Raw genomic sequence first — 23,712 nt, 5'->3', positions numbered from 1 at the left:
CCATTACCCTACCATTGATGTCACCCACTAAACCATGTCCCTAAGCACCACATCCAACCTATCCTTAAACATCCCCAGGGACGGTGACTCCACTGCCTCCCTGGACAACCCATCCCAAAGCCTGAATGCTCTTTCTGAGAAGAAATGTCTCCTAACTTCCAACCTAAACCTCCCCTGGCTCATCTTGAGGCCATTCCCTCTAGTCCTAATTATCTGTGAGAAGAGGCCAACACACAGCTCCCCACACTTTCAAGTAGCTGTAGAGAGCAATAAGGTCTCGCCTGAGCCTCCTCTTCTCCAGACTAAACAACTCCAGTTTCCTCATCCGCTCCTCATAGCACTTGTGCTCCAGGCCCTTCACCAGAACACAGTCAGCCCTCCCATGTTCTCAGTCACTCCCAGTGACACGTCGATGCCACATAAGGGCAGAAGGGGCCCTTAAAATGCGTGGCTGGCCACTGGTTTGACAGCTACAGAGATTGGGCTCACTATGTGATGGAGTTGCCACTGAGCAGCTGTATAAGCAGCTGTGCGCCTCACACACCAGTCTGAGCATCCCTACATTTGTCAGTAGTGTCGTTCTTCTCATTCCGTCAACATCCCCACAAACACCCCAAAAGCCTGGCTCGCGCATTAAACCAAGTTTAACTTACATTCTCCGCGCTAAAAATAAAAATAATAAAATAAAATAAAGATAAAAAATAAAATAAAATAAAATAAAATAAAATAAAATAAAATAAAATAAAATAAAATAAAATAAAATAAAATAAAATAAAATAAAATAAAATAAATAAAAAATAAAAATATAAATATAAAAAATAAAATAAAAAATAAAAATAAAAATTAAAATTAAAATTAAAAAATAATAAAATAAATGTAACCCCGCAGACCGGGGGCAGCCGGGCCGGGAGGGGGCGCTGTGGGCGGCCGGGGGTGGGGTGCGGCGAGGAGCTTTGTCCGCGCTGGCTGCCCGTAGCTCTCCCGGTTGGGCCGACGTGTAAGCGGAGGGCGGCCATGGCGGCCGCCTGGGAGGAGATCCGGCGCCTGGCTGCCGACTTCCAGCGGGCGCAGTTCGCTGAGGTGGCCCAGAGGTGAGCGGCGCCGCGCCGGTGCCCGCAGCCCGCGGCAGGACTCCGAGCCTCGCCCCACGGCCTCCCCCCAGGCCCGGCAGCAGGGCGGGGGGAAGGTTTGGGGGGGGGGGGGGGGGGGGGAGTTTTGGGTGGCTTGGGGGGGGTTGGGGGGGTTTGGGGGTCCCCAGGGGCGTGTTTAGGTCCGGGGGAGACGCGGAGTCCCAGCCGGTAAACATCCTCAGGCCCAGCGCTCTGATCCGTCAGCAGTTCGGTAATAGACTCTGTGGCCCAGAACTCGTTTAAAAAAAAAAAAAATTCGAAAATAAAAAAAAAAAAGAAGTATATAAGGGTAGTAAAGAAACCCTGTAAGCGCAGGCCTGCCCGCGTTCACAGGAAGGTGCGATCCTGTTGTGGAAGGGGCTGACAGCTGTTGGGCAGTGGAAGTCACCTCCCAGCGATGATTCGGGCACGAAAAGCTGCGTGGGTGAGTTGTGGGGCATCAGAAAAGTAGGAACACGAAGTGACTGTCATAAGAAATATTTGATGCACAGAACAGCGAGTAATCGATTTATCCCCTCTGTTCAGTATTTTTAAAGCAAGCATTTAAAGTTTGTGAGTGCTTGGAATAACCTGTTGTTCTTCATGCTGATAGGTTGTCAGAACGGAACTGTATAGAAATCGTCACTAAACTGATCGCAGAAAAGCAGTTGGAAGTGGTGCATACACTGGATGGAAAAGAGTATGTCACGCCAGCACAGATCTGTAGGGAGATTCGGGATGAGCTTCATGTTAGTGGTGGTAAGTGTCACATCTGCTTTCCTTCTCTTGGAAGTTAATATTGAAGGCTATGGGAAGAATTTGATAGTTTTCTTCAGTACCCAGAGTATTTCAAAAAAGTGATCATGCTCCCTCTTGCTTCATCTACGTGTGAATTTGTTTATTTAATTTTTTATTTCAAATCTATATTAGGGTTTAATTAAACGTACCAAGATACGTTACTTGATTCTTTTTTGAGGTACAAATGGTCTACTAACCCACTCGAAGGGAAGTTTGCATTTTAGTATCTGGCCCAGATGTTTGCCCTGGGCTCAGAATTTCAAAACCATTCTCTGTTCACATCATTAGTTGTAATAATTACATTTTTAAATTATCGTTGCTGATGTTTGACTGTACCATCATGCAAAGGTAAGAAGCTTTGACAGCCTCTGTGTTAATACTCATGGACTAGTGGTCAAATTTGATCATCATCAAGGCAAAACCAGTCAGGAGGGAGCTGAAAAAGTGATTTTTTTTATTTTTTTTTTTCCTGGGGTTTCTGTATTGGATTGTCAGCAAAGCCATAGTGTAGAACAGCATGGGGTATCTTGCACTTACCATAAGTGATTTCTGTGATTTGTCAATATTTAAAGCTGAAATTGGTTTAATTAGTCTACAAAGTAGTGAAGTGTTCTGTACACAATAGACAATGCTGTATTTTAAACCTGCTCAAGCATGTTTTATATACTAAAAGTATATTTTTACTTTTTTTTTTTTTTTGAAGGTCGAGTAAACATTGTTGACTTGCAACAGGTAACTTTTTAGTAATAAAAAAAATACATTCTTCCTTTTTTTTATCATGTCTATTGTAAATGTGGACTTCATCAGTCACACTCATTTTTTAATAAGAGAACAGTTTATGAAGAGCTGGTAGCCCTTCTCAGAGTACTGCAGATTATTTAACACACCCATTTGCTGTTTTATGTAGAGTTCCTTTGTACTTAATGATACTCTGTGATCTGTGAAATCAGCACCAAAATAAATGGATTTTCTTGATGGTCTCTTCCTTTGCAGACTAAGGGGAAAAAAGAGTTGTTTCCCATTTAAATCTAAAACTGTGGGAGCATGCATAATTAACTTTACATGCGTTTTTGGATCCTCCCTCTTCCTTCATTAATCTCTTGTCTCCACTAACCTTTATCCTCCAGTAGTCTTCTTCTGTGACTAATTTTCCCTTCTGGCAAAGAAAAATCACTTAGAATCAGAAAACCTTTCTGAAAGACAATTTAATATTTTCTGTTCATAGCTTTCTGCAATTTCGTATTGCATAGCTTTCTGTTAACCTTGTCACAGTTGAAAAGAGTATTTTTACTCAGTGAAGATTTATTCCAAATCACGGATTTGCAGTATATGTATGCAGTACTAGAAAAAAATAAAAGCAGCTTTCCTTAGGACATAAGAATATGTAAGTATAATAGCTCAATGTTTAAGAATTGTTTTCAATTTAAAATTCTTATAACGGTTTTGTTGTTTGTTTGTTTTCAGATAATAAATGTGGACCTTCTGCACATAGAAAACAGAGCTAATGATATCGTTAAATCAGACAAAACTATTCAGCTTGTGCTGGGACAGCTTATAAATGAGTGAGTGCTTTCAGGAGCAACATTTATAACTCAAATCTTGTCTATTTTTTGAAACACAGGCTAACAATGAGAGTCAGCCTTTGTTGTTTCTGAGGCAAAATATATTTTTCTTGAATGCTATTACAGCTGCTTGGTGATAACTGTTTATTTTCAAAATGGCTAGTGATGCCAGTCTGAAGGTATTCATTGAAGCCATGGGACAAAGGCATTCTGAATGTCTCTGCCCAGTATTCAGAGGTTTTATTTCTTATTTCTTCATGTTTTTGTGCTCAGAAGACAGATCTCATTTGTTCTGTGGGTTTGCTGTCTGCCTCGGCTGTTGACAAACCTTCTCATTTTCACCCACCTCTTGCTTTACCTCACAAGCCTAAGATGTATGAGTTATTTTGTGGCTTTCAACATGCCAACAAACACTGAAGTAATACTGTTATGGGGCTGTCTCTGTTACTGATTGCATTGCAAGATTTATTCTTGGCAAAGAACGTGTAGTTCATGGCTTTATTGAAACAATTAAGACATACTATGTTTACTAAAGCTCTTTTTCTAAGTCTCATTGTCATAAAATGTTTTCCTGTTTCTTTTTTTTTGACAGATTCATACAAGCAGGTAAATGACCAATTTTAATACTAGCTGCCTTGATTACAAGACTTTTAAAAACACACATTTTCACTGGCATCTTTCTCTTTTATTCAAGTAAAATAACTTCTAGTTTGTTTTTGAGAATATGCACCAGAACAGGGTATAGTGCCAGGCCAATTAATAATTCATCAGGGGAAGTGCATGTGGATAACAGGTTGACTTTGAATTTCACATCAATTTCATCTCTTATTTTTTCCCTCAATTTTAAATAAGGAGTTACCTAGACCAATTAGCAGAAGAAATAAATGATAAACTACAAGAAACTGGCCAGGTGACAATATCCGAACTCTGCAAGGCATATGACCTTCCAGGAGACTTCCTGACACAGGTGATGGAACCCACCAACCTATCAAACGTAGAATCAGTTGTGTTCACCTTCTTTTGTCATCTTTGCAGTATCCATGGCTTTAATTGTGACAGGCTGGTTGTCATTCTAAGCAGAAAAGAATTACTATGTAAAGGTTGCAGTGTGACTGCTATTGACAGATTGAGATTGATGTTTGCCTTTTCAGTATTGGGCAACATTTCTTCAGGGTCTTTTTGAGTGTTAGGAACAGAGGGATAAGTTGGACTCGTGGAAGAAAATTTCACTGTTTGACGTATTAGAAGATGTAAGGGTAAATTCATCAGTCCCATTAGCTAGGCAGGAGGCAGAAATACAACGGTAGAGACTTTTCAGTTTATTCAAGAAGGGTAAAATAAACATAGTTTTTTGTAGCTGAAGCCAGGCATTCATAAAAACTTTTGTTAGTGACTATCTTAAGTGTTTAAAAGGATTAGGGAGAATCAGAGACTTTCAGTCAAGGTTGGATATTTTTTGGAAGATACTTTTTTCAAAGGGTAGTTCTGTGGCGTATTAAGTGAGTAGTCATATTAATTACAACTTTGCTGATTCTTAATTTGTGAACAGAATTCCTCTAATGTTTGTTACATGGTTAGCTTCTACAAAAAACATTTCTAAAAATGAAAATTATTATATGTTTTTTCCTTCTTTTTTGGGCAATGCTGAAGGTTTAGTTCAATTTGCACATTTATGAAAACCTTTTTTGTGTTTATTGCTAATTTACTTCTTGACTGTTTGAAAAAATTGATAGTGAATTTCTCTGCCTCTAGTTCATACAAAATAAATAGAAACGTTAAAATGTAATTTTGAGTGTGCATCTCCAAACCACATGGATTTCTTTTGCAAAGTTTTCTGTATTGGATACATACATTATAATCCTTTTAAGACAGACAGAAGAGAGCATTATTAGGAAAGCTGAATTCACTGATTTGAAGTGTGGGCTATAATGGCATCAACATAATGACATCAACATACATACAGTTAGACACATTCTCAATATATCTAATAATTAGATTTGCCTTTTTCAGCACAACTATCTGTTTTGTCTGTTAATACAGATTTCTTAAATCATATCTGTTTAACATTGCTAAAATTGTAATTTAGCTAAGCAATCATCCCTGCTTCTATTTACAGGTATTATCCAGGCGTTTGGGTAGAATTATTCATGGACGACTAGACCAGGAAAACCGTGGGGTGATTTTCACAGAAGCCTTTGTTTCCCGGCATCGAGCACGCATTCGTGGTCTCTTCAGTGCGATTACTCGGTAAATTGCAGCACCTGCAACCATGTATTAAAACTTTTTTTTTCCATAGTTCTTTAAAGACCAAATTCACTTGAGACTGAGAAAGAAAAGAAACTCATGGATAGCTTTCTTCAGATATAGTTCAGTTCCAGGAGAGCAAAGAAAGTATAACTGAGACATATTTACATTTTTTCAAAAAAAAAAAAAAAAAAGGTTTTGTTTGTTTGGAGAATATCTATTCTTACTGTCATTCCACTGCTCCCCTGTCAATTATGTATTAACATCTACCCAGTACACATTTCTGTAGGAAATGTTTCTTAATAGATCGAAAAACTTTTGTGTCAAGTTGCATGAAGAAAAAAAGGTAGCTCTGTTATATTTTATCATAGTAATTTACAATTAAAACCTTGTCACCTGTGTTAATTGTCAGTGTAGCAGAGTGGGGCAAAGATACTACTACATAGTTTTGTCCATCTGGAATAACCTCTTGTTTCTAGATTCTTCACATCCATTTCAGGTCATTTAGTCACATTGTTTTGTTTTTCTTTTTTCCGAGGCCTACACCTATAAGTAACTTGATCACTCGGTATGGATTTCAAGAACATTTACTTTACTGTGAGTTTCATTCAGACTGTTTTGTATTTTTGTTAGTTAATTCAGAGATGCTTCATTACTAGAAGTGCACCTTCAAAGAGGCATTTTAGTATATACCACTAATTCTGGAGTAAAGAACAGTATGCTTCTCTCTAGTATAAAAAGTGTTAAACATTTTGTGCTATCCATAACTGAAGAGATGTTCTCTGTATCTAAAGCAATGAAAGCATATAGTAATGAAATGCCTCTGGGGGCAGGATGATGCAAGAAGTACAGTACTCGTTTTGTCATCTGTTACGTTATTTGCCCTTAGCTACTGGCAATTTTATCAGTGAAGCACACAAAAGGGGACAGATTTTGTGTATCCAAACAGCATTAACTGCTCTGGACTTCATTTATTGACTTTTCTCTGTGGTAGCAGAGGCAGAGCTTTTGTTACAGTCATAGTTAAATGTCTTTATATGCTGAGAGATAAAGCATGCTCTTAAACCGTTTACCTTTATTTTCTGCAGCTCTTTAAATAGAAATTCATAAAGATTTCCTATCAAGCTACTGAAACTTGTAGGCAGTACTTAATTGTTTCTCACTTCTAATATTTCAGCTTTTCTTTGACCACGATGAATCCCCTCCCATCTCTTCAAGATGATGCTTCAAGCATCATTAATCTTGTGTGTTGGCTGACCAAGCGTTGTAGCTGTACGGAATCCTTTAATGGTTTTCCATCTCTTCTCGTGAAAGTTAATCTCTCTCTTCTGTTTGAGTCTTTTCGCCTTCAGGGCATTGCATACTTGAGCTCCCCAGGAAAATCTCTGCTTACTTTCTTGCTTTGTTACAAGTATATTCATTACAAATGAAAATCTTAGCAGTTAAATCAAATCATATAAATGCCCGGCTTTCATATAATCAAATTAAGGTGTTTTTTTTTTCCCTAGGAATGTGTTGTCCAGCTATCAGTAGATTAAAAGGAAAATCTGCTAAGCTGCATTACAGCAATGTTGCAGTAGGCAACAAATTTCAGTATGCAGTTAGTCTTTTTACAGGCTCTGCAAGTACATGATTATGTATTGCTCATGTACAATGTTAATTTGAATTGAAGTTCGAGTATTTTCCTGTCACAAACAGTCAGCACAATGGCTAAGTGTGTTTCTAGTACTGTCTCTATTTTTAATGAGTTAGTTCATCTTTTTATTTATTTCTTCTTACTGTATTTAATTCCCTCTGATGTTTCATAGGTTTCAAAGAAGTTTTTATTTATTGCCAGAGCTCATTTGATCAATTTTTCATAGATACCACTTCAGTTCATAGAATTATAAAATGGTTTGGATTGGAAGAGACCTTAATGACCATCTAATTCTACCCACCCCTGCTGTGGTTTCCCTTGCCATAGCCAGGGAAAATAATTTATAATTATTGATAATATTAAAATAATCAGTAGAACTCAAGTAATGTTTCACTGGAACTTTCCACAATTGTTGGAAACTTGAAAATATCTTTTCAATGACATTATTTATACTCCTTGCCTTTTATCCTTGTCATTATTAGCAGTGTGTTTTAAAGTAGCAGTTGTGAGTTTTGCCTCTTCCAGACAAAACTGCTGCAGAACTTGGCAGTTTTATTTTTTGATATACCTGGTGACTTATGTTCTGCTTTTCCCTTTTCATAATAGGCAGATCATACATTCCCATGTGCCTTTAATGGAATGAAAATACCGTAGTTAGCATGAAGAAAGGTTTAGTACTTTGGTTCTACCAGATACTAGTACATTCTTTGTAAGCAATATTTGTTCGTTACAAGGAATTTATTACTGGCAACATTGTGAAAATTTTAAACCATAAAGACAGTAAAATTGTAAAATTACTCATTGTAAACCGTATGATAGGTGCTAACATTTATGCATTTTAGATAGCAGTTTTTCATGTCTTTTTAGTATGTTCAGATCTCTCTATTTTCCATATTGTCTAACATGCAAACAGTGAATGCAAAGAGAACACTATTAATAAAATACTCTTATATTGTATTGTCTCCTCAGAGAACAAACCTTTTATGACTGTGTTTCTTAAATTAAAAGCTGAAACTGTCCAGATCTATGTTGAATAAAGAGACTTCTGATCCTTCCGTAGTGGCGCACTCTTTCAGAACGTTGGATGATTTTGTGAGCTTTTGTCAAGAAATTCTTAGAAGTGCTAAAAATAATGGATAGAACTTGATAATGTTTCATTTGAACAAGCACTTGTAGTTTGGTCTCTAGTTTCTTTCAATTAATAATAAAAAGAAAAACAACTAATGAGGGGGGAAAAGAAGAAACAAAACGGAGAAAATAATTGCTATGTTTAGATTAATGGATACATCAAAGTGCAAAATGTCACTTCATTTGTTTTTCTTTCTTTTAGCTGTGCTAGAAGAACTTGTTAATGCTGGTCGTCTAAAAGGCACCGTGGTTGGTGGGAAACAGGATAAGGCTGTGTTTGTTCCAGACATCTATGCCAGAACACAGAGCAACTGGGTGGATTCCTTTTTCAAGCAGAATGGTTACTTAGGTAATTAATCTTTGTTCTCTTGGATAAAATATCTTTCTAAAGTTAGTATAGGTATTTAGTCTTACTTTAATATAGATACTATCTAGTGTGAAGCTTAGCAAGTATAAGTGATAATAAGTACAGTTAATACTCCTTTTAAAAGACCGTCTTGGTTATAGTTGTGTTACTTCAGCACAAGGAACCGTATTTCAGCAGAGAGAACCATGCCACTAAACAGTAATTTTATTTCACACAAAGGGTGTTAAAAATGCTACTTCTATTACTGTTCTGAAAACATTTTTTAAATAGACTGCTTGTAGTGGACTTCTCAGGTGGTTGTATTTGGCCTATATAATTGGGAATTGTAGGTCCGTTATCCAGATTGCAAACAAACTTTGACTGTTTGTTGTCCTGATAGCCAAGAATGCAGTGCGCAGGAAGAACCTTTTCCACAGTAAGATTTGCAGAACTGGAGTGGATAGCACTCATGTTCTGGTATGAATCCAGATATGTATGTCTATCTGACTTAAAGCTGACTGATGCCTGCTGATGGCATTTTAAAACGGGAGCTGTGGGAAAATGTGGACCTGAATAAAAAGGGGAGCATACCCTTATGGTCCCAGAGGGCCATTTATTATCTTGCATTTTTAATAGGCTCAACATACTTTGCTACATACTGTAGTACTTTTAAGTGCTTCCGTAATATTGCTCAACTAAGAGTATCCATCAAAGTCTTTAAATGTTTTCAGAACATCTAAGTTTAAACTGCCAAATACTTTAAATGCTTTTCTTGTGAGGCACTGAACAATTCTACAAGTATATTGGGTTAATTTTAGAAAACATAAGATTTTGACATTTTCCATATTGTAAATATTGTTCATGCTATGTTAGAATAATTTGGGAAGATGTCATTGCAAAGATAAATGTAGTGGTTTAAGAATCTGAAAGAAGCATTTTTTTCTAAAACTTGGACTGAAGTCATGTCCATGGTTTATTCTTCATAGTTCTGTTGACTGCGTTTAGCTGTAGCTTGTATTGAAGCAAGTTTTAGGTCAGCATCAGCTTGAAGTTGCACTTGGGCATATAGAAACCATATGTAATTCTTTTTTTCCTGCTTTTCTTGAAAATTGCTATATAAGATACTGTAAGTAGCATGAGTAGTATAAGAAGGAATTTAAATTTAACACATTTCTGACTGTTTTGTAGAATTTGATGCGTTATACAGACTTGGAATCCCTGACCCATCAGGCTACATTAAAAAAAGATACAAGTCCACAAAACTCTTATTTCTGAGAGCAGCTTGTGTTGGTCAAGAAATTGTGGATCAGGTTGAAGCTTCTGTAGAAGAAGCCGTCAGTTCTGGAACCTGGATAGATGTAGCAGTAAGTGATCCTTTCTGTTGGTGTTGGATTTAACTGCTTTGTCTTATTTTTGTGTCAGATGATATTTTATTGAAGCTACATTTATGTTTAATGTAAATCCCATGTTGTCAGACAAAAATATTCAGACAAAATGTCATAACAAACAGACTTTATTTTCCTTTACATTAGTCTGAACAAAAGCAGAGGACGGCTATGTCAGTACTCATCTGATAGATACCTAAGTCTAACTTCTCATTTTAAATTTAATGCTAATGTTTTTTTGCCAGAGAGCAATATATATTTTTGGTACTCTTGTGGAAAAAGCCTTAAACTGAAGTCTTACTGAAGTAAACTGAAGTAGATTTCATTTCACTAAGGGATATTAACCATTTTGTCCTAGATAAATCCTTATTTTAGGCTTTAGAGTATCACTTTGTTCCCTGGAAGGAGGTGTTGTTGTTTTGTATCTGGTGTTACTCTTCATCTCTTGAGCTGCATTTTGAAGAAGTTGGTGTACTGATGTAGCACTGATCAACTTGAGCGATGTTTTTGGGATGTTAGGAGATTTAAAGTAGTGTTTACTCTTGAATTACTCATTTAATGTTATAAGTGAAATATATTTTAAGTAGCTAAGAGCAAATCTGTTTATCCACACGTCTGTCCATTCCAGAATACATTATTGTATGTAAATGACTTCTATGTTCTTTACCCTAGACTCTTCTGCCAAGTTCATTATCAGCAGAAGATTGTGGAATTTTGCTTCAGCAAGTGATGAGATCTTTGAACAAAAACTCTTCCGGTTTAATCTTCAGCGACACCATTGTAGTCAGTGAGAAATTTCTAAGCAGCTGTACTGATCTGTTTTCTGATATGATGAAACAGAAAGCTGAAAAGGTACAGTTTTTCATTGGTCAAGATGCTACATTGAATTTTGGAGCATAGTTTGATTGTCTTTGTGTGTGCTGTTACCATCTCTTTACTTCTCATCTGAAATACAGCTTAAGAAGACAAGCAAAAAATGAGGAAAGAGTTTGTATATGCAGTTGGTGTACTTTAGTGTATATTCAAGGAGCATCATCACAGTTAACAGTATGATCAGATACTGAGTTTGGATAGAGGACTAAATACATCTTCATGTGTTGGTCTTGGAAAACATCATGTTAGATTAGTATACTCTGAAATGGCTTAAATATTCCTGTATGTATCTTTTGCTGCTGTCTATCTTTCCTACTAAGTGCATGTCCTTTGTTGTAGGAAATGAAAAATAACCCTGTTCACTTAATCACTGAAGAAGATTTAAAACAGGCTTCTGTTTTAGAAAATTCAAATGCTAATAAAAAAGACAAAAAAGATGATAGAAGAAGGAAGGCAACTGGTAAGTCAATGTTTTGCTTATGCAAAAAAAAAAAAATGTTTAGCCTTAAAAATATTTAATTATGAAGTTATTCTGTTTTGTAGTCCATTAGTTTCCTCCAGTCCATTGCTGAAGATACTTTAGGAAACAATCCAACCACTTGTCATGATTATACTGTAGTTGTAGATGTATCTGAGCTATGTACCTGAGAACTCATTTCAGATTCAGTACAGATGAAGTACCATAAAGAAATCCTGAGTTAGTCCAGCACAAAGCACATGGCTCTAGAAATGGAATCCGTGTTTGTGTATATGGTATATTCACACAAGAATGAGTTGTATGTGAGGTCCCGTGGAACCAGCTCAGAGACATCTGTACCATTTTTTACTACACAGTGTAGATACACTCTTATTCTCTACACTTTCAGGGATCCAGAAAAATTAAAATATTTCTTAAGAGTGTTCAGAAATTACTTCCAAAATCATCTGGTCTAACTTCAGAAATGAGATACTAAGTTTTTTTGTTGTTGTTGTTTTTGAGAATGTTATGCTTCTTTTTGAGAATCCCATGCCAATAATTTTATGTTTGCATACATAACAGTCATTTGGAGATTCACACAATTTACTTTATGGTATATTGTGTGTTAAATTAATTCCATGCTTTATTCCACTTGTGTGGTGGCTGTTTGGAATAAATTTTAATTTGAGGGAGAATAAAAATGTGTAGCTTAAAAAACCCTTTGAAATCTTTCTAGTTTTTAAAACATTTTTCGGACTAAACACTGTATTTTCAGTTCCATAGATTTTACATGACTGTTGTGTTGCTACGGCACAGCTGAGCAATCTATGTTGAACCCACATGCAGAGTTTTATATGCTATTGAAAGCAACAGAGCATTGATGCATCTAGCTTAATTGAATATACTAATTTGAAAAATAAAACATAAGATTCTACTCTTAAAAGGCCATGACTGAGTTGGCATGGAAACTAAACTTACTCTTGCCACAAGAGACAGTAGATTTTTCTAGGCCATAGCTGAAGTAGAGAAGCTTGAACTTTAATTGAACTGTCATAAATCGAATGGCTTCAGTTTCCAGCCTTCTGAGGATTAAAGTCTCTACAGAGCATGTACCATTTGGAGTTTTGTTCATATCCACAGATAACATATGCTGTGCAATAAGCAAGACTACCTTGAAGTGTTTTTGTATTGATTGTTACATGCGTTACCTCACAACATTCAAAATTATGGTTTAAGGATTAGGTGTTGCTGCATAATGGCAAAATGTGGCCAATGTCACATTGCCTTAATGTCTTGTCTGTGCACGTATGTCTGCTGTGCAGGTGCAATGTGGCATGGCCTAAGTGTTAATGCCACTGATACAAATACGGACTGTGCCATGTACTTAGTGATTTCAAAATAAATTGTCAGTTGTCCACTTATAATGCCATTTGTAGCAGTCTCTTACAAATAAGTATATACGGACGCTGCAGAAATGATACTTCCTGTAGGTTACAGTCCATCCTGTTGTCATAAACTATGGCTTCTTTTCCAGCTGTAGTTTCACTTACTTCATTGCTCTCTGAATGAGATACTGACTGTGGATTGTGGCTTTCAAGTAAAATGCAGGATGAAAGTAGCTTGCTTTCAAAAAAACTAATGCGTTGCACTCTTGACAAACTTGACGAAGTCATGTATTAAATAAGTTTGTGAAAAACATCCACTCCTGCTTTATGGGAGGTCAGAAACTCAGGTCTCACAGTGTGCTGCTAGATGCTACTGGGCAAGTTTATTGTTCCTGTAAAGTAAGTCTATGCCGTTAGCTTTCTAAGTGGCAGCATCTTGCCCTTGTGTTTCCTTTTGTCAAATGATGATAGTACTGTTAGGTAACATAGTAATTTGAAACCTTGGACGTTATATTTTACTGGAAAAATAATTACTTTCTCAAGAGTTAGAGCATGCATAGAATTATTCTGGAGTTTAAAGTCAAAGAACAAGGGAATGAGCAATGAAAAAGGGAGCAAGCAACTAAGCAACTTGCATTGTGCAGAGGGAATATTTTGTAAGTTGAGATGCTATCTGCAGCGTAAATATGTGGGTTACAGCACCTGTGAACTAAGTAATTTGTTGTTTGTTGGAACTGGAGTATCTTATTGCTTCACAGTCATCTAGGAACAGTTGAAAAAAGTATTAATTGAATGCACATTTTCAAGAATATTTGGGGTAAATGCCTGGAGGATTATTTCTATGAAAGTCAATGAAGTTGCATTATGTGGAATATTTTTGAGTAACTTATTTGTTCAGCATCACTGAACAAAATGCTAACTGCTTACTAAAATGCTGTTTTCAGCCATTAGAAAATCTCCCATTACATGAGTGAAATTAGTATCTCATCAGTTTTCATCTTGAAAAAGGTATTACTGATTTTTTTAATGACATATGTGGTTAGTATTTGTGTCTATTTGTGACACTAGTTAAAATGAAGCCTTCACTTAGTATGTTTTTCTATTTCTAAAGAACGAAACTTGTAACACTAGTATTCTGGCATATGTATTGTAGGTTATCTTTCGACTCAAGTTTTTGACTTTTCATTTTTTTAATTTACCTTTAACAAGGACTGCAGATAAATTACCGTAATATTATAAACTTTTAAATGCTAGAACTGTGAACTAAGCAAGTAATTCTCCACCAGAGGGCAGTGGAAGTGTGAGAGGAGGCGGTGGTGGTAACGCTAGAGAGATCAAGATTAAGAAAACCAAGAAGAAAGGAAGGAAGGATGCTGACAGTGATGAAGAGTCACAAACAACTAGCACAGGTACGTCATTTTATTTTGGGCACTGTCTACTCATAGAGACATGTTTATATCACCTGCTTTTCATCATCTCTAATTTCCCCACTATGTTGGTAAGGTCAGGTAAAATCTCAAAGAATATGAGAATACTATTCAGTTAGAATTATATCAATGGATATAATACTGCTATTTACATGAAATGTAAATACATATTCACTGAATAGTCTAACTTAGTCTCTGAAAAAGAAACCGAAGTAATGGAAAATAAAGCAGATATTTTTAAATTTTGATTTTATGTAGGAAATGGTTTGGATTTCAGGATGAAAGTAGTGTATATAAATACCTAAAGGGATGGTGCAATTAAGACAGAACCAGGCTTTTCTAAGTGGTGCCCAGTGCCAGGACAAGAGGCAGTGGAAACAAACTGGAACACAAGATGTTTCATCTGTTCAGTAAACACTGTTTACTGTACAGATGATGAAGTGCTGGCACAGGTTTCCCAAAGTGGTTGTGGAGCCTTCCTCCATGGGGATACTCAAAAGCTATCTGGACATGGTACTAGGAAAGCAGCTCTGGGTGGCTCTACATGAGCTGAGGGGTTGGAACAGATGACCCTCCAGAGGTCCCTTCCAACCTCTACCATGCTGTGATTTTGTGATAGGGATATTGTAGTTGGTTTCTTAACTCATGCTGAATAGTGTATGATTAATAAAGTAGTTCCCATCCATTTCCAAAGCCTGGTTTACTTAAACAATTCATAGCATTGAAATACTACTTAGACATTAGTCCTCATAAGCATAAAAATACAGGTTTAATTTTTTAAAATAAGATTCATCTTGTATTAATGAGACTTTTACATCTTAGCTAGCTACCTTTGTAAGCCTACATTTTAGTGGCAGAAAGTAGGTGTTATGAAGGCCCATCAGTGAGACTAGTTTTAGATCTGTATTGTAGGAGGAGTTTGAATCATTCCCTACTGGTGCCCATTTCTCCCTGCTGACTGTTAGAAGGAGCATGGAGGCTTCCTCATAAGCAGATGCTTACATGGTTAGACTTTTATTAAACAGTGACTGCAAATTAAACAGTGATAATTATGTGTTACTTCTTTAATTCAAGTACCAGATGTGTGCTTCCATTTTATATGTAGTATCTAGATTTCTAATAGTGACTGCAAAACACTTCTAAACATATTTGAAGTTTTGAGGCACAGTGTCTTAATTTTAGGTGATACCACTCTCATACTTTCCTGTAATTCACATATAAATGAAGTTATTTTTCCAGATTGATGAGTTACTGAGTAACACAGTGTTAAATCAACCTTTTTGTGTGTGTGTGTGACCTTTCATGTTTTACAGTTGTTGCTAGTTGTGCTGTGATATAATAAATAGACTGAATTAAATAGTGTTTCATGAATGCTGTTTGATTAACTTCATTTTTGAGTTACTTCCTGTACAGGAGAAAATACTCAGTCATCATATTCATGAACTAAAATCCCAAGATAAATTCAGATGTAACCATTCAAATATAAAAAACACCCTTCCAAAAACTGATCTAAGTCCCCTTTCCATCTGTTTTATATAGTCTTCTATGTTCTTCATTGCTACTGTAGCAGGACTGGAAGACTCATTGATTTCCTTTCAGTTACCTTACATGCCGAATTACCCTATTTTATCCTGCAGCTGGAATATGCAATGCCTCTGCTTTTCCAGTTCCCTGTCGTCATCCCGATCTCATTCTTAAGTGTAAAAACTAACATCTGCAGCATGCAGATGAACTTAATATATTGCCCAAAACAAAAATGCAGATGCAATAGTTTATATGCAGCATAGAAAGTGATTTCGTCCTAATTTTCTTACTGTATCCTGTCTGAAATTTTATGTAATCTTGAACTATAACCTCAAGTTGAAGATACTCTCTGTTACATGATCATCTACACTACTAACTGGGTTAAAAAATATATCTTGTGAATAATAATATTCTATTCAGTTTTGACATTTAAAAAATATCTGTTTGGTCTTGGTAAGGTCATCCTTCCCAAATATATAGGCCAGACAGTTTGAAATCTTCCACCAAAATGTTTTTGTATATTTCTTAAGTTGTCTGTAACAGAAAATAACTGTGATCAAAAGAGATTTCATCAATTTTTCATATGTACAAAATTTTACTGTTGTCTGTAGTCATCCTTTTCTTTGTGTTGGTAATGCATTTCTTCTGAGGATGTTTGAACTATGAGGCGTTTCAGTGTCTCATACCACAGAGTAACTAAAGCAATGTTAAGTATAGAGTTTTGACAATGAATGTTGTTTATGGCTACTACAGATAGGAATAAGCACATGGAGTTCCCTTTCATGACCCAAGAGGAAATTCAGGATGTTTTAAAGACCCGTATGCAAGACTGCCCTGAGGAGCTTATTACAGAACTTGCTGAACATCTAATAAGGTAACTTCTGTAATTCAAACAGAGTTAGAAAGTCTGTGATTCATTTCAGATGAATCTTCTAAGCAAGAAAACGGAATCAAGAGAAAAAAGTTTACTGATGGAAGTGAATCAATACTCTCTTTCTGTACAGATCTGTGCTATATACTTCCTTTTGTATTAGAAAGCTGTACTGTCACAGTAATGAGAAATAATGCTTCTGCCAAGCGGTAGGAAGTTCTGTGTCCCGTGTCAGGAAGAGATTTCAGGGTCACGGTTATATTTCCACACCCTTACAGTGATCTATGTTGGGATTTTACCAGTGCCATCTTATGTACAGCTCTTGTATGTCCTCTGTCCCTTGTGGCACTACTGGCACTTGTGTAACTGGATGGTAAGCTAGGTCAGCAAAGATGAACAATTTATTTTAAAAGATGTTCCATGAGTGTATGTGTTCAGGGCAAAAAGGACATGAGAAAACCATAAGGACTTGAGAAAACCATAAACCTTATGGGCTTGCTTTATATCATCATTCTGTGGCTTTTATGTCCCACTCACTCTGTTGTGACATAGCTTTCTCTATTGGTATGTTTGGAAAAATCTTCAGCATTTTTACATTTTGCTTAATATTCCTTTTTTTCTGCTTCATCTTCCCTGTTCTAAGACCTCTAACAAAAAGTTATCAAGAAGTTGTGCGTTCCGTTTTTACATCTTCAACATCTTCCTCTGGAGCTAGCAGAAGACAGACTATGAAGGACTTGCAGGAAGAATTCTCAAACTTGTACAACAACATTCGGTTATTTGAAAAGGGAACAAAGCATTTCACAGGTATAATAAATACATAGTTAAAATGAATACACTCCTTCAAGGATGTTGAATTTATTCCAGAATCTATATTCAGAGTCAAAGAAGAGCAACAGTTTTAAGAAAATTAAAACTTAGGAATGTATTTACAGTGTCTAAAACTGACCGCCTGCTGGAGTGCACTGCTTTGCACACTTACTGAAACACATTCTCTTTACTTCATATCCACAGTCTTCATTCTGTCCAGGTCATTGTGTTCTTGGCCTTTCTTCCAAAGTGTTTGTGTCCCTTTTCAGTTTTTATTGTCTCTTTACTATTTTTTTAAACTGACTTCACTCTGTCACCTGTGAACTAGTGAAGACAGTAAATAGCATCTGACTCTTGAGAACTCACCTCTCAACCTTTTTTTGGTTTGGTATTGAAAGTAACTGCTCCTTGTAAATACTTTTTCAAAAAGGTATAAATTAATTTTTGCAGTGGGTTACTCTGTAATGGGTCTTTATCTACCATTATTATTATTATTATTACTATTATTATTTTTACTATTATTACAGAAAGGACTTCTCTTACAAGCAAAGACTTGTGGCTTTTCTCCTTTTTTTTTTTTTTTATTGGTTGGAAACAGAAGTGCTGAATTACTAACAAGCCAACTCCTGTTCTTACCCCTGCCATTAGAGTGGTTCCAAAGAGTGTTTATCAATATGGTCATAGGTGCTTTATACATACATGCTTAATCTATAATATATATGTATATAATATGTTTATGTATAATTGTGTAAAATACATGTATGTTATTTTTATGTATTTATACATAATAATGTACATAAATATATCTACAGCATTTTCCTAATGCTGTAAATGTTTCCAAGATTCTGTGCTCTTAAGTTTTCTTTGAAACTTTCCCTGTGGAAAGTTACAGCAAAAGGAAATATTAATACACACAGAACAAATAAACGTATTTTTGAAATAAATTTAGTTATTTCCCATTAGCCTCTGTTCTTGTACACTGGCTCTTTTTTCCTAAAATTCTGCCATTTCAGCCTTCTATCGCATGCCAGCTCATTTAACTGCTTGTCATGTTGACTTTTCTTTTTCATACTTCTACTCATTGATTAGCAGAATCAACAGTGTGTTTGTTCATTAGCAGTTCTTGCTCATACAGATACACCTTCTTTGAAGTACTAATGGTGCATTCAATGCTCTTACAGACCCAAAAGTCCACATTTTCACTGAAGAATGAGGTACTGTAAATGAGGGAAGATTCTCTTCATGTATCTAGATAACTTTCTTGTACTACTCTGGGTTGACAGAGTCCATGATTTAGGAAGTGTTGTGATAACTGTTCATATGAATCAGCTGTAATAAGTTACTTTCCCACTTTTAATCTTCTTTTTTTTTTTTAAACAGATGAAACTCAGACTAACCTTGTCAAGCATCTGTTGAAGACTGTCTGTACAGATGTTACAAATCTTATTTTCAACTTCCTAGCATCTGATTCAATGATGACAACAGAAAATTACTCTGCCATCACAAGTGAGGTATGCAGCTATCAGTTCCTTTTTTGACAGTCTCAAATAGATCAGTGATACTTATTTAATATTTAACTTTTGTTTAAATATGCCTACAGTTAAAATAGTAATTCATATTGCAGATTGTTTCCATTCTTCTCTCATACAGGTCAGGACCAAGATTTTAGGTAAATTGCCAGAAGACACCAAAGGTCCTTTAACTAAACTGCATACTTCTCTGAATGGCAAGGTAAAGTATTCCAGAATCTTTTGAGTTCAGATTTTCTGTTCTGGTGATACTACGCTAATAAACAGCTGAAACACATAGTGTAGTACATAAATGGTGCTGCTGCTGTAAAGGCTGAAGGCAAAGTCATCTTTCAAATTTATGTAAGTCAGTGAGAGTAAGTACATTTTCATATATGTGAATTTTAAGAGGTGAAAAGGTGATCTCACATTCTGATATTGATAGTCACCTGGCTGTTTGCTTCCAGATGGACTCTAGTGTATCTTTTATGAGAAAAACAAAAGTTGGTAGAGATACTGCAGTTTAAAGTGATTGGTGTTTCTTGTATTTACTTTTTGAAGCTCCTTATGTTCTCCCATGTATTCGTTAACTAGTATTCCTGGGTATTTAAAATAAATAAATAAATAAATAAAAAACAGATTATGGCAGTGTAAGTGTAAAGGAATGCAATTTATAACTTCTTACATGCAAAAGACCATTTTTAAAGAAGAAAAATCTATAAAGAATTGCAGAATGAATTCCTATTTAGTATTTCATTTTTAATACTAACATTATAATATTGTTTTTGTATTTAAATATGTGAACTGTTGGAAGGTGGATAAAGTTAATTTTTACTAAATACTTTTTTGTTTTTCTACCATGGTTTATTCTAAGTGTACTCATTGTCATTTATTTGGATGATTAATTATGAACAGTAGTTAGCTTATTTTCTATCCTGCTTACACAGATTATTACTTTTTTTTAATAGAGTTTAGAAGATTTCCTTTCATACCTTGATTCTGCAGCAGATATTTGTGATATTATGGTGAAAAAAGGAGACAAAAAGAAAGAAAGGTACCTTAATTTTATTTATTCTATTTACACTGTGTGAAATGTAGCTTTGTTGATGCACAAATGTCAGATGGCTAGTTTGGTAGCAGTCACACAGAATGTGTGAGAGGCAGTCTTTCTTTCCAAACTGTTTAACTGAAAAATACAAAGTCAGGCAGCTTTAATTCCATGGGAGAAGTCAGAGAGGAGAGTTTGTATTTAGCTAACTTGCTTGGCTGGCTGGTTACTACAACATACCAGTTTAGGTTCATTAGGGACTTTTTCAAAATCTGAGCTACAACAGTGCTTTTTTTTTTAATCAAGAACTGGTTGATCAGAGGAGAAAGTAGCATTATTAATGTTAGAAGAGCTTTAGAGTCTATTTTAATTATTATAAGACAGAATGGGAAACATATTTTAATCTAATATATTCCTGTTTCTTAGGCAAGTCTTATTTCAGCATAGACAAGCTCTGATTGAACAGCTAAAAGTAACAGAAGATCCAGCTCTTGTTCTGCACCTGACATCAGTACTGTTATTTCAGTTTTCAACCCACTGTATGCTTCATGCACCAGGGAGATCTGTACCACAGATCATTAATTTCCTAAGCGGCAAGATCCCAGAGGTATTCCTTTCTAGCCTTTTAGTGGGAAAGCACATTTTTTCTATGACTAAACATAAAGAGTTGTGCCTCATTCTGACTCCTTCTGCTGTATAACACTATCACCTTTGCTTTTCATGTCTAATTTTTATGTGCAGAGTATGCAGTTTGTCTGATCTATGTTTCTATTCAAGTATATCATTTCAGGAATCTCTTTTCAACATTTTTTAAATAAAATTAAAAAACCTTAAGTGATCTGTCTGTACTGTAGCTTTTGCTTTTATCTGTAGAGTCAGCTATCCATTACGGAATGCTATAAATTACTGAAAATTCTTAAAATTCTTTTTCCTCCTACCTAGAGCGTGGATGATTTTGAACTTTTCTGATTCAGTCTTACAAAAGATGTACCTCTTCAAAAATAAAGTTTCAAATTCTATATCTAATCAGCCCAAACTGATGGTGTTTACTGACTGCATTGCTTTACTGCTGCAGTGGTTAATTGTCCTGTTCCCTCAGTATGGGTGTACTTTTATTTTTCTACCTCTATCTTTCACAGAATTTAGGTTAGGTTGCAAAATACCTTGATGGAAATACATGCATCACTAACCTTTTTTAGACAAGAATGGAAGAATGTGTGTGGTTTTTTAACATTTATTCTTCAATTAATTAAAAGTTTGTGTACCTTCTCCATAATGTTGACATTTCTTTTTGTTGTTTGTTTTTTGTTGTTTGTTTTTTTGTTCACATCATAGGATCAGCATTCTCTGTTAGTCAAATACCAGGGATTAGTAGTGAAACAATTGATCAGTCAGACTAAGAAGACTGAACAGGGGGTCAGCGATGAAACAGAAGAGGACGAAGGAGCAGATGCCATTCGGAAAGAGCTCCAGGAAATCACTACCTCTATCAAAGATCTTGTTCTCAGACCTAGAAAATCTTCTGTAACAGAGGAATAAAATGATTATTGAGTGCATCCACATCTGTGATATACTCAGATTTATTTTTTTTTATCCTGAGGGGAAGGATAGGAGAAAATGCTTGAAAAACTTCCAATATTTGGCTTCTCGCAAATCACAGCCAGGGAACACAGCTGTTGTGTGATAGTGACAAATGGAGTTTTGTTTATGTACTACTGCAGCATACCTGTAACATGCATAATAATGTATTAGATGTAGGTATGACAGAGCGCAACTGTGGGTACTTTGGGTATGAAAACAGTGGTTTTTTAATTGGCAACTTCGAATGAGACCTCAAGAAATAGTTATTTTTCCTGTAACACTGTTCTGTTACATGCTTCTAGTTATGCTCTTCTGATTTTGATTTATAATGATAAAAGGATTGCATATAAGTTTATATAAGCCTATGTATCAATCTCAAAGACTAGTTTTGAAATAATATTGCTATAAATAGTGTGCAAATGAAAGGCCACTTTTACTTTTTGATATCATGAGTGGTTATTTTCAGCTTCTGTTCACTAAACTGCAAGAGTAAAAACACTTGAGTACAAGTTCCTAAACAAGTTCCTAAACTTAAGTGACTCAGTATTAATGTGAGTTTCTAAAGGTACTGAAAGCTTTCAAAAATCAGCACACCCATACCATTCGTGTGTTAACATCAATAATAGCAGCTCATTTAAAACTTGTAATTGGGACAGAAGAGGCAATAATCTTTTGCACTAATATTTTGAGGGTGAAGAAATAATGTTGCACCAGCCATATTTAACATACTACATGTTATTCAGGAGTCTTGTTGATTTCTCGGTCCAGTTCTGGTTGCAGTTTGAAGGCAGCTGCCTTGAGGGAACTTCTAGTATTCTGTTTACCCTGAGTTTCTTGAAAAAAAATTTAAAAGTTAACTTTTATGATATTTTTACACAAACTTTATGGACTGAAATTTGTTTTTTCTAACCTGAAATAGCAAAATATTGTTAAAAGTGTTTCACTCAAGTGTTTTACCTGCCTTATTTTCACAAGTACTTTATGTATTCAGGAAAGCTGAAAACGTGTAGATTAAATAAATTGGAGTTCTGCCACTATTTATGACATAAAATTTGTCATAACACTATGTCAAATTAATTTCTAATTTGCCACATTAAATAAGGTCACTTTAAAACCATAAATGTTTTAGTTGTATCAAATCCTTTTTAGATTTATATTACTTCAGTAAGGCCCATTGCTTTCACGTGTGTAATTGCAGGTTTTTGCATAAAATCAAATTTGAGTACTAAGGCAAGAAAGCATTCTTTTCACTGAAAAAGTTGCTCAACCAAATTTCCAAAATTCTTTGATGCTGAAAGAAAGCAAATAGATTCTGTGCAAGTCCTACTTTGTTTAAATACTTTGTCAGCAAAACAAATACCATTCATGTATTCTACATGCTTAATCAAAATTATCTGCAATCCTGAGGTTAGAACAACAAAAGTTGACGAGGTGAGGTACGGAAACTCAGATTAACCAAGGTTGAGTTAATTTTGATAATGTACTTTTATATCTTTAAAATTGTTTTTTACCTTACATTTAACGATGTTCACATCATAATTCTGATCTTTTACCCACTGTAAGAAAAAAGCAGTGTGCTAGTTGTAAGGCAGAAGCAAAGGTAGTTGTCTGTTTTTCTTTGGATGGAGGCTATCTTAGATGACGTTAAAGGACAGCGAGGAATAAGAGAAAAGCAGTGTTCTGGCTCTTCAGCTTTGTTTAAGAAAAAGTTTGCATACAGTGAACAGGCTTGATTTGTTGTTATTTAGCCAGAATAATGACAATTTTCCTATACCGAATGTAAACGATTTTATATAACACGGATCTATTTTGTAAATAGTATGCCATATGACATTCTGTATGCAAATATGAAAATATTTTAATAACATTAAATGAAGTATTTAAAATGCACTTTGTTGATTTAACCAATGGTTGATGATCTTGCAACTTGAAGCTTTCAAACAGCGATCATTTATATGCCACTGTTTTATATAACATGCTGTTTTGAGCGTTCCTGTATTTTTGTTTGATTCTGTTTTAT

General features: G+C 35.4%; 1 protein-coding gene across 1 annotated transcript; it reads left to right on the top strand.

The window, feature by feature from the left end:
- Positions 1 to 935: 935 nt before the first annotated feature.
- Positions 936 to 23,582, top strand: UFL1 (UFM1 specific ligase 1). Its single transcript, XM_068677897.1, has 19 exons — positions 936 to 1,091; positions 1,723 to 1,868; positions 2,611 to 2,639; positions 3,372 to 3,469; positions 4,322 to 4,436; positions 5,586 to 5,716; positions 6,252 to 6,310; positions 8,680 to 8,826; positions 10,012 to 10,187; positions 10,881 to 11,060; positions 11,421 to 11,541; positions 14,210 to 14,332; positions 16,628 to 16,748; positions 17,389 to 17,552; positions 18,936 to 19,066; positions 19,206 to 19,286; positions 20,032 to 20,117; positions 20,538 to 20,718; positions 21,447 to 23,582. The coding sequence occupies exons 1-19, from the start codon at positions 1,015 to 1,017 to the stop codon at positions 21,648 to 21,650; spliced, it is 2,370 nt and encodes a 789-aa protein (XP_068533998.1). The 5' UTR covers positions 936 to 1,014; the 3' UTR covers positions 21,651 to 23,582.
- Positions 23,583 to 23,712: the final 130 nt, after the last annotated feature.

Source organism: Anas acuta, chromosome 3 (genome assembly GCF_963932015.1).
Source record: "Anas acuta chromosome 3, bAnaAcu1.1, whole genome shotgun sequence".
Taxonomy (NCBI): Eukaryota; Metazoa; Chordata; class Aves; order Anseriformes; family Anatidae; genus Anas; species Anas acuta.
The sequence above is the reverse complement of the archived record's forward strand: the minus strand, read 5'-3'. Positions and strand labels throughout refer to the sequence as shown.

Bases quoted from the DNA above. Each gene is read 5' to 3' on its own strand.
- UFL1 (XM_068677897.1), top strand. From the start codon at position 1,015: ATGGCGGCCGCCTGGGAGGAGATCCGGCGCCTGGCTGCCGACTTCCAG. The intron at 10,188-10,880 runs GTAAGTGATCCT...TCTTTACCCTAG, and splicing joins GAACCTGGATAGATGTAGCA to ACTCTTCTGCCAAGTTCATT. The intron at 19,067-19,205 runs GTATGCAGCTAT...TCTCTCATACAG, and splicing joins ACTCTGCCATCACAAGTGAG to GTCAGGACCAAGATTTTAGG.